The 15,446-nt window shown below is 41.4% G+C and overlaps 1 protein-coding gene across 1 annotated transcript in view; it reads right to left on the bottom strand.

Annotated features, from left to right (window-relative positions):
• Nucleotides 1-15,446, bottom strand: part of PTPRT (protein tyrosine phosphatase receptor type T) — a 478,646-nt gene that overhangs the window by 232,653 nt on the left and 230,547 nt on the right. The window contains exon 7 of the mRNA XM_064521396.1: nucleotides 1,846-2,139. Coding sequence (XP_064377466.1) covers nucleotides 1,846-2,139 — 294 coding nt within the window. The remainder of the gene's footprint in view (nucleotides 1-1,845; nucleotides 2,140-15,446) is intronic.

Raw genomic sequence — 15,446 nt, 5'->3', positions numbered from 1 at the left:
CCACGATGCATGAGCAACAGACCATATCTCAGCCTATCGACTTTGCACATGCAAATGTATAGTGACAGGCCAAGCCATGTCCAAACACAAATGAATTTCCACTATAAGGTAAAGAAGCTGCTACTTTCCAAGGCAATGAGTGCAACAGTAACTACAGGCAACAGGATATTATGCTCTGCCCTTCTAAAATCTGGTATGCAATGTACAACCCTGCTGCTCTGCCAAGAGTCTGCAAAACTGTGCATCTCTTGGTGCGACTTCATGAGGTTGTGAGTGTTCATTTTCGAGCAGAAAGGAATAATATTTTCCAAAATTAGCACTGGGCCCAAACTCAAACCTCTTCTTTCTTGCTGTAGTGCCCTTATTCCCCAGGCTCTCATGTAGTTATTTCCACTGAAGGTTAGAGACCACAATTCTGGTGCTAAGTGGACGAGGAGACAGCCAAAAGATGGGTAGAGGAGCATGTGCCAATTTCCCAAATAGGTCAGGACAGAAGTGTCATTGAATGCTTTCAGGCTACCTGCAGGAAAGCCTCCAAACATCTGTCTGTACCAATGGGCAAGTGCTGAACACAACACACACTTATGTGCCAGATCCTCATGAGTAATTTTTATTTTTTAACCAATTCTTCCCAAAAAGACACCAGATATTCACTGCTTAATAACCTGCACCAAAAAGGGAAGGCAATAATGACTTTTCTTCCCCCACTCAGAGCACTCTTTACTTGCTAGGCTTCCGCTCTCTGTAGGGGAAGAGGGTGCTGGTGGGGTTCCCATGCTGTGCCAGTATGTGAAGACCACTAATGTAGCACTAAATCCCATCCCAGGAAGGCGCTGGGCAGGTTTTGGTGCTTTCTGAGCCACTTTCACACCTCAGATTTGCTGTTTGTTCAGAAAAGTACCTGGAACGAGAATGCTTTTGTGTAAGTTCTCTACTACTTAAATCCACTTGCTGCAAACCCCTTTTTTGTGGGGAGGAAATGAAGGGGGAGAGCAATCTTTCGGTTTCTGTCCTTTGTTCAAACCACAAGAACGATCTTGCAAAAATTACAAAAGTGCAAATCTTGAGAAGACAGTTGTTTAGTGGAAGAAAATGCTACATAGTAAATTACTTCGTTCATTCTCTTGCAATGCAAAGAGCTTGAGTTCCCTTAATGCCTAATGTTATTGTATGAAAACAGCACGAATAGACAACATATTTGAAAAATGAGGGAACATGATCCTTTAGTTTTTCCAAGAAAGGCAAATAGGGTTTAGAAAGACAGACTTTGCCTGTCCCTTGATCAAAATTGATCTGCTCCAATAGAAAAGTCAAAGGGAAGACATAGCACAGTGTTCAGTTTTCTTTGTCAGAAATGAAAAGAATCAGAACCAAATGGATACAAAAATGTATCTTAACAACTTCACGCTTATCCACTTCAACACACTTAACAGCACTGTCGATTTGTTAATAGAGAACGCTGAACGATTGCCCCAGAACAGCCTATATCCTGTTATGCTCTTAGAGGGCAAAAATTTGACAGTAGGTAATCTTAGGATCAATTTGCCTCCTAGAGAATCGTCTGAAACGTTTTTACTGGCTTGCCCATTTCAACGGAATGTAGTAAAATACTGTAGCCAAAAGTTTGACAAGTAAATATACTACGTGCATAAAAACAGTCTCAAACAGTTGCCTATGGGAAAAAAAGGACAAGTAAAATGCCCCAGGACATATCGCAGTTCTTCCTGTAAATTCAAATCTCTGTAGAAACACACCTGCAATAAGGAGGGGAGGAGTACTGTTGGTTAATGGATCAGTAAGCAAGCCAAAACCTCATTACAGCGTATAAAGCAGGAGAAACCCTACCTGCACATTTTGTTCTTGTTGTGAGCGGTGGTCCAGGGGGCCCCGTGCCTCCTTCTCCGGGGCGAGTGAGCAGCACTCGGATCTCATACTCCACGTCAGGATCCAAATGCCACAGTTTGTAATTAGGGGAGTCTACAATGTGCGTTTCCGCCCAGTTCCCGGTGGTCGTCCGATATTCCACCTCTTTCAGGATGATGGGCCCATCTCCGATGATGGAGTTGGCATTGGGTTTGATCCACAGGTAGGTGGCTCCGACAGCCAGCAGCTCAGGAGGGGCAATAGGTGTTGGGGGCTCTGTAGACATAAAGAAATCATGAGAGGCTTGAGCAAATTTTGTCAAAAGGATCAAATTTCTCTTAGGTACCCGCAGCAAGGCCTTGCCAAAATCTTCTGTTACAGAGACACAGTTTCCACTGTCGTTTACCAAATCTTTCATAACAGTTTAATACATTACTGAAAAGAATTTGTCTTCTTATATTTGTGCTAAAAATTCAATGCCCTCACAGTGGGGGTAGAGGGAGAAAAAAGCATTACCAACTCAGAAACACATACTGCAAAATGCAGCACCCACAGAGCAACCTCTGTCTAAAATAAGACACAGCAGCCACACTGAAAAGGTCAGAGCGTTAACACTTATTTCCTTTCCTAAGAATATGAACGACGAAGGGAGAAAAGAATTTGCAAATAAAGACTGAATGCACTTAGCAGATCCCTGGTACAAAAAGGCTCCAGCATATCAACCCTTTCCTGCCACGTGACCCAATGGGGGAGAATATCACCATCATCAATCATGGGGTTGTGGTTCAGCCAAAAGAGGTATGATCCTTAACACAACTAGCAATGTGTGGGAAACTGAAATCACTTGCTCATTCTGCAATTTTTATCCAACAAAATATAGGTTAAAGACGGGATTTTTTTTTTTAATCAAACCACTGGCTATGTGTCTGAAAAGATATTGGTAAATTTGAACACCGGGGACCTTCACGTGGTCAGTGCTATCAGAGACAGGAGGCTGCTAAAACTGATTCTAACTTGGACTCTTGGTAGCTCACAACTAAGGGAGAACTCGAAGACATGCCTGAATCAACATATCCTGCCATGTTCAACTGCAAAGTCTGCTTAACTTCACAGGCAAAGATACCGCAGCGAAGTCTGCAGGAGACCTGAAGACCACTTGGAAAAAGTCAGAGAAGCACCATCAAGAGACAGAAGCCAGATCACTGAATATTACTTCTGTGACAAAAAGAAAAGCCAGCCAATAAAAGACATCTCAGCTACACCCTTGGAGAAAGTCTACAAAAAGTCTACAGGGGTCTGGCCGCCTGCTTGATTTTTGGTTTTCTGTTTGCTTTGCTTCGTTTTTTAAAGGCAGTGTATAAATAACACCTGCACATTGGAAGCCACATGAATATCGTATGCCTTGCGGTTTTGAAAACGTGAACTGAGCCATGCAAGATTACAAGCAATTTCTTTAACCTCAGCTAGCTTTCCCTGTGTCACACACCAATTTGGTTCACTCTCTGCCTAGAGGACACACAAATTCTATTCTCCTGTGATATTAAGGCAACAAGAAAGGACATATCTCTTGCAGAAGAAGAATCCTATAAATGTTGTAAATGTTACAACAAGATATAAATTTCAGAGTTCTACAGGAGTTGTCCCACGTCCCCAGGTGATTCCTCAAAGAACCCAGAAAGCTGGAAGAACCCAGGACACACAGAAGTGTGGAGGAAACGCGACTGAGCACCACAGGATGAGAGGAACAAGGGCCTTCCCCCCAGAAGCGGTCTTGCAGGTTAGCATCTGCTCCACGAAGGGAAGCGACAGGAGGAAACCATTATTAGACAAAATGATCAACTGAAACGTTAGCTAATCTTATTTTCTCCAGCTAACTGCACTCTGAGCCGTGCTATCTCAGAGTTTGATTACAGTAGTTGTGTACTCTTAACCATGGAAAAAAGTCAGATACCCAACATGAGCAAAGTTGTGTCATGAGCTAAGGCTTTGAGGAAAATTTTGTTTCTGCTTTTATTCTGTGCTGTTCCCATAGCTCTAGGCAGAATTTGTTTCTGATACAAAATGTCAGGCTGATCATATTCTGACTTACTGAGTCTCTTTTTCCAAGAAAGCTATTTTCAAGAAATACAGGTAGATACATTTTCATTAAAACCTGATCATTATACATCACAAACAATTTATTACTTGCAAGACAATTAGAAGATAGACTTAAGCGATTTTTATTCCCAGTGCAAAAAATGACATCGTACAAGTCACATCATATCTGAACATATGAGACAAATGAAATACTAAGCCCCGTACTCCTGGGTTTTAGATACTTCAATAGCAACGTGATCCAGATTACTTTGGGATTTGGTTGCAGGTTAGAAGAGATTTATGGGACTGAGCTAAATTAATAAAGCAGTTTGTCTCTCTAAATATACACAATAGTCTTGCCTTTTGAGTAACTTTTAAGCAAGTTTAGAAACTGAAATTGCCAAACTGATTTAGATTACAACGACAACCAACATTGTTGATTTCTTTCTTTAAGAACGTATCTAAGCCAATTTTTGTCAAAAATGATAGTAGCTTCCCCTTATTTGTCTTTCCTGTGTATTTCTGTCCTTCTAAGTATAATAAGAGAAATAGCTGTCTCCTCAATACTGCATCACTGAAAACAGCAGGATCCCTTCTATCAGCAAAAACTGGACAAGGAGCAAGTCTTTAATATCACTCTATGCCAAACTGTTTCAAGGGATTTAAACAAACTACTCATTATTTAGCAAAACCAACACATATATAGGGACCATTTTTTGGCCTCTGTAACTAAATACACTTGTCAGTTACAGATGACCAGCCTGATGTTATGAGCTCACTATTTTGACTACATTCTCTGTGTGATCTTGATTAAATAAACACGGTGACAGATTGAGGTTGTACATGTGTAATTGCAATCACCCATATTTTAAGCTCCATTTAATCCAGACAGTATTTCATACTGCAAGCTTCATCCAGCCAATTGCTCCCTTTCAGCCACTCCCCCTCTTCCTCCAGTCACAGAAGAGAAACTAGTAGACTAGGAGGACCTACATAGCACAAGGTCAAAAAAAGGTTATTGAACATAAGTAGATTTTATTGTATGTGCACAGCAGGTCCAGCTAGGCAGTCAGGAAGAGAATTCAGGGTATGGCCGCCTTCTCCCATTGGAAGAGGAAATACAGCTGTGGTCCACAGCTGTGAAGACAGAACAGTGTTAGAGCTTTAACTGGACACCAACAGGTCAGTAGTGCAAACAACAGAAGAAGACAAAACCACCATGAAGGACAAGGAAAGACGAAATACTTTCTGACTGCTGTGAAAGACGCATTTTTCACTCTTGGGCAACTGTTTCTGAATGCTTCTGCTCTCCTACTGGAATACTTCTGCACGCAATTCTCTAAGCAACGGGACAACTGTTACAGCATGGAAGAAGACTGGGCTCCAAAAAGGACAGAGCGCTCAGCGACCAAACCCTGGACACAGCATAGGTGAAATGGATGTGAGAACAGAGGTTATTTTCTACATTTAGTTTTCCAGTGATCTGCAATTCTGTGGTAAAATACCAGCAGGGAAGCAGCCAAAAAACAGAAAGACAATAAAAGTCTGCTAAACTCTGATAGCTGAAAACCAGCAAGAAGGAAAAGACATTATGGAAGATGAATTATTCATTCGTGTCACATTCTCTGCATTACTTTTTTCCCCATAAAGATGATGCACTAATAGCAAGAAAATGGTATGCTGAAGAAAATCAGCGAGCCCATTAGAAGCATGACAGGATGCAGCTGGTCTGTCAGTCCTTGGTGGTGGCCTCACAGCTGTTTGGAAACTCCTGCATGGAATCGGAGAGCTCCTGAGAAAAATACAAAATGTCACATAGATTTTGGCTACTACGGAGAAAGCAACTGCAATCATCTCTTTAGGAGGTGGTGGGAAATCCTGTGAAAGATATCAGTAGGTCTTAGATGTCTAAGCAACTAGGAAATGTTTAGATTGGTTACCATCCAAGTGAACAGCACACAGGAAGTTTCTCTCCCAACTGTGTGACAAACAGTCCTCATTCAGCAGTTTCATCCTGGAAACGCACCCAGGGGTACATTAAGATTATTTTCCTGAGTACTACTTTTTATGAATTCTTTTTGTCAACTTCTATCCAGCTCCCCTGCTTACATTTAAAACTCCTGTCTGAAAGAGCAAGATGAGACTGCTGAATACTTAACAGACTGTGATTGCTCAGAAGCCAAAGTTGTAGAACTAACAATTTCCCTTTGGGCAACAGCATATGATGCCTTCAGTAGGCATGCTGAAAAATACTTCAAAACATAGTTGCAAGAAACATGTTCAGTCCTAATTTAACCAGAAAGTTAAAGGTATGAATTTCACTATCAAGTATTAAACACAGACCCTTTACTTAGGTTCTGTAAGGAGATACTCCTCTTAGATATAACACCCACTTGGACAATTAAAGCGGTATTTAAATGTTTCAGTCAGTGTCACTTGTGTTAATTTTGTCTCTGTTCTTAAAGCTGTGTTAGTCTGAAAAGTTTATACATTTTTAGATGAATACTGTGCATATATAATTAGTTAGAAACTGTACCATCTTTTCAGATGGTGAACTTCCAAGTATCCACCAAAACGACAACTTTCACTGGAAGATGAAAAGGGCTAAGGAACTAATATAGAAGGAGAGCAAGGAGAGAAGAGAACTAAATGCTTGAATAAAGCACCCATCTACCATTCAGATTCGCTCAATATTTATATTAATGCCTTAGTGATGATTTCTTTCTACTGATGATTACTTTTGTGGGTACACAACCTATGATTCATAGCTGATCTGGAAGTTCCAGGTCAGCCACAAATTTGAAAAACAAAACATAGTCTTCATCTGTGGAATGGAAACATTATTCTTTTATTGACCTGGTATGGATCAGCACAGTGACTCTCACAGCAAGGTCCTGATCTTGGCTAAAGCTTCAAGTTTCACTATGATACTAATGGTAATTTCAGTCCTTGCTCTTCATTTTTCCATCTTAGTGTGATACAGTGATCCATTCTTACAAGACTGCGGAAAGTCTATACCGTTCCTTTTTTTATGCTCAAATTGGAATGTTTATTTAACTTTCTAACGTGCGCATTTTTTATTGTTATTGCAACAGATGATGCAATGTCAGAGCAAACACTGACTGCGACTAAGGGGTTTGTCTGAACTATGCAACATAAAGCAGATAAACTGGAGCTTCATGCCATACTAGTACTAGAGCTACCTTATTTAGTGCTATCTCAACTACTTCTACCTCGTCCCGGTATGCAGAGCAGACATATCCTGAACTTTCCAGTGTAAAAAACCTAATTCCTCTTATGTTTGTATTTAGTTTTACTTTAAATATAAGATACGAAGAAACACATACTTCAGGGTCTAGTCAATACGACCTTACAAAGACAAGGGAGGCAAAAATTTCACCTAGTGGAAATTCCCAGACAAACCCTTCATAAATCCCTGTTTAAAAATATTACTACGAAAGATTTAAAACAATGAACTCGAAACTAAGAAAAATGCCTGATTATGAAGCTGGAAAGGAGCACAGCTGAGAGACTGCTCTATCAACCCTTTCTGAAAGGAGACTGAAGTCCCACCAACACAGCCTGTCAGGAGGAGGACGAGGTCATTCCCAAGCACCTCTAGAAATATTCCAGAATTGTCTGGCAGGTCAAAAATGAACTGTCAGTGAAGTTGTCTCAAAACCAGTGAATATCCAAGATATGAAAATGAGTCTTGGAAACATAGTCTTTTCTACCAATGTCTCTCACTTCCATAACATGGTGAAAAATGTCATCTGTTGAACTGCTGTATGTGGGGTTTTTTGTTTGTTTTGAAATTTCACAAAAGCCTATCAAGGCAGGAGAAAGAACTGCTTGTGTGAGCGACTTCTGGCAGAGTAAGTTGCCCAGAGAGGTTGTGGAGTCCCCGTCCTTGCAGATTTTCAAAAGCCATCTGGATGGGGTCCTAGGTAACCTGCTGTAGGTGACCCTGTTTGAGCAGAGAGTTGGACTAGATGATCTTAAAGGTCCCTTCCAACCTCAATCATTCTGAGATTCAAGATTAAAGAACTGAAGATATGCATTTTTACTGCTTTCTAAAGAGGGAAAGAGGTGGCTGCCATTCCAAGAGAAAAAACAAAGGGAAACCAGCTGAGTCTTTTAGGGCCAGTTAGGGTAACTATTGGATACAGTATATTTTCTCATCTCGTACTGTTTTATTAAGATAGGATGAATTGTTTCATAGAAACAAAGTATGTAAGAACATAACAGCAGCTGTACCTGGTGAGACCAAAGGTTCATCGAGCCCACTATCACCTCTCAAGTAGCAGCGCGTAAGTCTACATCTAGGGAAGAGTGCAAGAACTGGGCAATTACACATTAGATTTCTCCATAACATGCTAATTATTTCCAGCTTATGGACTTCTTGAACTTCCTAAAGTAATTTTTTAACACCTGTGTCATCCCTTGGCAAGGAATTCCACAGGTGAACTACTACCTGCTGCATGAAGAACGCACTTGACACTTCAAAAAAATAAAATAAATAACTAGAGTAACCGAGGTTAGAAATTCAGAAATCTGAAACGTTTTTTTTTTCCAGTTTCATGTAACTTCTTATCCTTCAGCTGCGACCGCGAAGACTGAAACATGAAAGAAAAATCCCCAGCAACTGGTTTCACTGTCTTCTGTGAAATAATCCATAAGAAAAAAACATTAAAGAAAATTTAATCTTGAAACAACTGGATAAAACTCTTAGGCTATGGGTTTTATGTGAATAAAACTTTGATTCTTTCAAAAATTGATCCTTTGTTGATAATAAGTCCAGCTGGTAAAATGTACAACCAAAGAGACCATAAACTCTCACTTGCCTTTGTGTTTGCCTACGGATGGTGTTAGATAAAAAGACCCACTGGCGCTACAAAACACTAGTGCATGGCAAGTTCAGCAGTGCTGAGTTTACCCTTTATTTTGTTATTAAGCATTGCGTGTTCACACCAACAAGTTGAATTTTTAATACGACCTTCACAAGCATCAAGATGAGCCTACAGTCTTTCCAAAATATTAGTCATGCAAACACTATACATAGCCAAAACTCCAGAACAGCAGGAAGACAGTTGCAACACGTACACAGGCAGCCCTATTTTGTTTCCATGCATGCTTATGAAATTCAGCACGGGCTGCAAAAATAGATGGAAGATTCCATCTATTCCATAGATTGGAAGACAGATAATATTCTTTATTCTTTGGGGGTTGCAGGAGGGGCTGCTATAAAAGACCAACAAGCGGGTTCTGTGTTTCCAAACCTGATACTGATTATTCCCTTGCTAATGGGAATTGTAAGCTTTTCTCACAGCATCCTAAATGTGCTGCTGTGGAAATTGTGCTTGCCGAACAGATAAGAATGGGACCGGGACGCAAGGAGGCTGAATTTCAAGCTTCTCAGAGGGTTTTTACAAACAATACAGAGAAGAGCGCATTTGTGGAGTTTTCCTCACAATAGCCATAGATGGTTACAATTTAAGAGCTGCTGAGAACATAGGTACTTAAATTTGCATTTAAGGAGGCAGAATCAGCTTTCTCAAGAAAAAAATGAAATCATGCTAAAGTGCCTATGTTCTGATTTTTTGCACCTCCATCCTTTAAGCAGAATTTGCCATCTTTTCAGAACTGCTTTCTATACCTTTTTTATAATTATTGCTGGCTGTTAGAGATTCACGTTACTCTTTGAACAGCATTCACGCAAGCTACCTTTCCCTAGCTTTACACCTCAGCAATAAGCAACCTGACTTTTGAATCACAGTATTTGTATTGGCATTATTTATTAGCACCTTCCACACTATCTGTTATAAACGCAGCAGTTGAATTTTCTTCTTCGGTGATTGTCTGAACTTCCAGGTTCCATTTACTGCCCAAAGAAATGGCACAAGGATTTTACAATATTTAGCACAAGAGTATTTCACAGCCATGACTGACACTGTACCGACAGGGTTTTTGCCTCAAAAAGAGACATTCAAACCTGTCTCAGAGTAAAGTAATAGGCTGACAGCAGTGACACATGTCAACTGTGTTGGAAGAGAGGGCCACTTGCATTAGTGAAGTGCATCTTCAGCTCACGTGGATGAGTAAATGCCACCAGCTAGGGAACACAAGGCTTCTCCCAAGGTAAAGTGCCCAGAACCAATTCTGAAGCTAATGACTCTAAATATTTAATTAAAGCCAAAATCTAAGAAAGCGAGCAAAGGGGAAGACCTGGGCTTTCTACACTCTGGAGAACAAGAGGCAATGGTTTTACAGGTTTATACATTTTACAGGTGCAAAAGCCATTATTGCGGGAAGCTCGTTTTGCATCGTCTGTAAACAGGCCAGTCCCACCAGGCCAACATCACCCTTACAGGGCAAAGTCTAACCTCGCCTCCTCCATCAGCACTCCCCTGCTACGCGTGAGGCCTGCCTGTGGACACGCAGGGCTCCTCCCGCCCCAAGGAGATCCACACCGCGTTAATCCTCATGAATCATCAGGCAGAGGATGTTTATGTGCTTAACGACCAAAGACTAAAAGACAAAATGGCAGTTTACCCTTTCATCCCTTGACAGGTTGGTATTACGCTAAAGATCTAGGATATGGGAGCAATAAGGGAGGTTTGCGCTTAGGCACTGCTATATTGTTCTGTGGATTAACAGATTTAGTGTCAGTACTCTCCATTCAATCCTCCTTCCCAACACAGAATTTACTAACACAACGATAAGTAACATTAATAATTCTCTGATACAGACTACTCGCATGCCACAGCAGATCATTTGCTTTTTTTCTTCTCGCTTTTCTCTTCACAGTTAATGCTTCTGTCTCCAAGGGACTTGCCATGTTTCATGATTTACTCAGCCCTCTCCTACCTTAAAACAAAAAGTTGTCTATGCATATTATCTTTAAACTAGTGCCTGAAGAAGTAGGAATTTCTTCCCAAAACAAAACTGAAGCTGTAAATGATTCAGTCCTAAGTACTGGTGTCACTGGAAGGGAGCAGCATTAAGACACAGGTCTATATAACACAGGCTGAGCGGGCAAACGCCTGCAGTTGTGTGGAGCAGAAGAAAACAGTGTTTCAAAGGAGAAGGAGCACCTCCCAAGAAGCTGGATGATTGGCCAGGGAAAGGATCTAAGGATCTTTTCAGGAGTGGTGCAACCCAACCTTGACGTTGTTTTGAGCAGAAGGCAAGATGACTGACCTCCCCAGTTCACTTCCAACCTGAATAATCCTACGATCCTATGAACAGGCATAGGATGGGTCACAGGCAAATGCTCAGTGCAACAGTCAGAACAGGAGATTAAGGATCTAGATAAATGTTTCAACAATATGGACACGGTGAGGCTGAGCCATAACCTTTAGTGCAAGAAAAAAGCCCCATGACTGCCGACGCAAAGTTTAATCTGTGGGTGGCTTGTGGATTGCTTACATTTACAGTGGGAAAGGTAGAAAGTCAAGTGATTCTGTGTCGACAGAATCGCAAGTTCATAGCAAGACCTCGAGAGAGAAGTGGTCTGAGAAGGAAAAGACAGGGGACAGTGGAAATGGCACAAGCACAGGAAATCACCTAAAGAAGAGAAAAGGAAAAGAAAGGCCAGCAGTGTATGTACAAGAAGCAGGAGACAAAAGAAAAATAATCAAGAAACAGATGAGAAAGAATGAAGCAAAGTGGTCAGAGAACCAGCACAACAGCAACGAAAAACAAGAGGAAAGCAGATCTCAGTGAATAGCAATCAACATCAGAGAAAGCCAACAGTGCAAAGGACCCATTATTTGACAAGATGTTAGTCTTCTGGCATTCCCAAAGACCTCAAAATTCAAAGACTTCCTTTACACCTCACAACGGGGTACTCAAATTCCTACGTATGCACAATGGGAGAACTTACTGCAGCCTGATGTAGATGCAGAATATATCTTCTCTATGTATTTTCCCCTTAAGAAGTGGTGGAAATATGTATTTCAAATCACCATGGAGTATGTTCTAAATTAAGCAACTGGCAGTCTGGGTTTAAGAGGAAAAAACAATACTTCTTACAGGAGTTACTATGAAGCACCAGAAAACCTCGCAACTCATTCCTGAAAGCACTCCATGCAAGACACATGCAACAAACGCTGGAAGAAGAAAGTTCATCTCTATTCATGTCACCTTATTAAACAAAAATTTATAAGCCCACCCTGAGACCAGAAAGAGTTGGTACAGGCCGATTACCTCCTACCAACTCTTCTTGTAATTGTGTTATAGGTTAAAGGAGAGGGGCACCAGATATCAAGCAGGAATTACCGTACTACTCTATTTCATTAGCCTTTCATACTATTTGTCTCTCAGAAGCTTTAGCCTGAATCCCACCAGAGCCTCAGAGGATGCTTTCATTCTTTAATAAAGAAGAAAATAACATTGGATTAGTTGAACAGTATCTCATTTCCCAGCATAAATTAAGTGAATTAGATGGAAGACTCTGTGCTCTAATTGTAAAGCTTATTACAAGAACTCACACAGATTAGAACTGAATGCTTCTCTTTGAGTCATCATTTGTACTGTAAAAGAGGGGAAAAAAGAAGATGATTGGAGACTCTCCCATGGCTCCCTAACAGCTCAATATTGATATGCAGGAATCTCCAGTACTGCAGCAAAACACGTTTGTAAAACTCACGCGCTGGGAGTGCTACAGGACAACCTTCCTTCACATGGATAGAAGTGCTACCCTATACAATGCACAGGCAGTCCCTGAGAGTCTCTAAGAGCAACCAGCCCCCAGGGTGGGGGACAATGAACAATTGGCTCTCATTTCTAAAGCGCACACAATTTTTTGACATTTTCAGCTGCAAAATAGCTACTAAATAACACCATGAACAAGAATCCCTGTGGCTTATAGAACGACGTTGTTATGGTATATCATCCCATTTTCAGAGATCTTTCATGAAATGTGTGGGGCCCAACAAAATAAGAGTTTTGTGCACTATGAATTTAGGTACCCGTGAGTGGATTACAACTATCCTGCTTTTTAATGTGCAGCTTCTATATATTCAAGTCCATACTAGCGGTTTCAGGTTCTCTTTATAGTCAACGGAGAGAAATGGACAATTTCAGAGAACTGTACAACTAACCTTAAGATACATTTTTAAGACAGATAAAATGAACTGCTTCCTGAAACTGTCCCTTTTTCTGACTGGTATTCAAATTCAGGTGAGATGCACTCCACCTCTCGACACTTGCATTCTCAGTGCCTGGCCTTCAGCATGAAACACTAACGTATCAGAACAGTCAGTCAATAGAGGTGGAAGCCACAAAGTCAGCAAGCTGTGCAAAATACTGCTCAGCAAGAAGTAACACTGAGCGCCAGCATGCTCTTTGAATGCTCTCTGAATGCACTCACATTGAGGGCGGCAGAACTCAGCTGCTGCAGTCCAAAACCATCCTATTAAGGTTAATGATTACACTTTCCTCTGGAAAAGATGAGCACAACTCCCTCTTTCCTTTTACAAATGCAGCCAGAACGTGCACTGGTGACAGAGATGCCCTTTGATTTAATAATTCAATGGCTAAAATTCTTGTCAAAGAAGGCATTTCTTTCTCTCATTAAGACTGTTCTGAGGCAGGAGCATTTCAGTCCCATCTGTTCAAGCTGGATCACACACACACCAAAAAGAGCTCAGGTTAAATTTGACCAAAAGAAAACAAAAAAGGTCCATGACTTTCTCTAACCAGCATCTAACTGCTCCTTGTTGAGCAAGTCCTGGGTTCTTGAACCAAGGCTTGTTGTCTGGACTCATCGGTGATATATTTTCTCTCACAACAACCAGTCATTTTTACTCCTGCTTCCCTCATTTCTTAGATCTTGCCCTGGATGACAGATACATCAGAAATGCATGCGCTAAAATTTCATGTTAGTCTTGAAATGACCTAAGAAGAAAGCCAAGCTAGTGTTTAACACGAGACACAGGTATCAGAACGTGGTAATTATGAAAATATCACAAAGCATCGGCAGTGAGCATCAGCTCTCCTTTGACAAAGAACATGAAAAGACTGGAGCATCCTAGAAACCCTTGTGATAACATACCGATTTCTCCATCAGAAACTGCTGCAACCTTGCAAGTGCCAACAGTCACCCAAGTTGCTTGCTGCTGGTTGGTTTTGAACCAGTCCCTCTGCGTTCGCTGCCTTTCCCCACGTGAGAACCCCAGAGGTTATTATAATCTCTGCATAGTTGCACTCTACGTTACTTTCTGTAACAGCCAATTCTGTAACGCTACAACTTGCAACATCCATCTCTGGGAGCCTGCCCTTTCTTACCGCTGGGCCAAGTCTGTAATAAGATACTGAAAACTGCATTCACGTCCTATCAAAAAGGAGATCCTCTCCACCCGTCACTAGACAGGGCCAGCTTCAGCTCTGTCTCATGTTCCTAACTCCACGGGCTATTTAAACTCATACATCATGTGTTATTAAATCTGTTCCAGCTTTCTGCATGAACAAGCTGCTAATCTCCCATAGGGACCGTGAATGTAAACTCAACAAGCACCAAAAAAAAAAAAAAAAAAAAAAAAAAAGGCAGGAGTAAACACATAAACCGTGAAACATGTAATTTCAGGTCAACTCAAGTTCAAGCAGCTTCATCAGTTGCTATGCTACCAGCATATGATGGTGGGAAAGGATGAAGGCGACGAGATTTTATAGCTTCGTCTATGGAGGCTATTTAGCAACTTCTTTCTGGCACATCTCTTGTCTGCAGAATGAAGGATCGTTAGCGTCGAAGCTGCTGAAATGGCAAGCGACTGGAGGTATTGACTACGATGAGCAGCATGGAATGGCTGGTCTGGATTGACTAAGTAGCTTCATCCATAGCAACCTGCTAGGTTTGCAAGAAGAGCCTGAGGCAGGATTTTTCATTTCATTTAAGGCAAAGTGGAGAATTAAACAACTGCTGCCCTTTACCTCCCTGCCCACCACCTAAAGACGTGTGGAAGAGCTGTGGAGCAGCAAGGAGAACTGAAGCACAAGCCAGACTGGAGTTTAAACAGGAGACCACGACTGCGGGAAGACTTCTGACTCCCCAGTGTCACCAGTTCTGCTCTTTCAGCGCCGATGCCGACCTGTCTTCTCGCTCACGTGTTGCACACCCCAGAGCTGGGTCAGCTTCAAGTGAGGAGACGGGGTGTGCAACACAGCATATTTCAAGGAACTCTATACTCACAGCTACTCCTCACACTTGCTGAAGCAAATATTCAAATGCTGTTTTATAACTGTGGAAATAATGATGAAGAGATGGCGACAGGGCCAGAAAGTGAATGTAGTGCCTTGTTCCAGGCAACAGACACCATGACCCCCAACAAAGAAGAATGTGCCAGAGATGACATACAAATTCAGGCTCTTTTGACCCATAAAATAAAAACTTCTCATCTAAGCATTTATTTTCCTGTGACAGATCTGTGGAAAAAACTAATCACATTTTATCACTGGGAGGCAAATAAAATCTGACAGAGCCTCCTCAGAGCTCACACTGAAGTACT

The sequence above is a fragment of the Dromaius novaehollandiae genome, chromosome 16 (genome assembly GCF_036370855.1).
Source record: "Dromaius novaehollandiae isolate bDroNov1 chromosome 16, bDroNov1.hap1, whole genome shotgun sequence".
NCBI classification, from domain to species: Eukaryota; Metazoa; Chordata; class Aves; order Casuariiformes; family Dromaiidae; genus Dromaius; species Dromaius novaehollandiae.
Note: the sequence above shows the minus strand (reverse complement) of the source record. Positions and strands in the feature narration are given on the sequence as shown.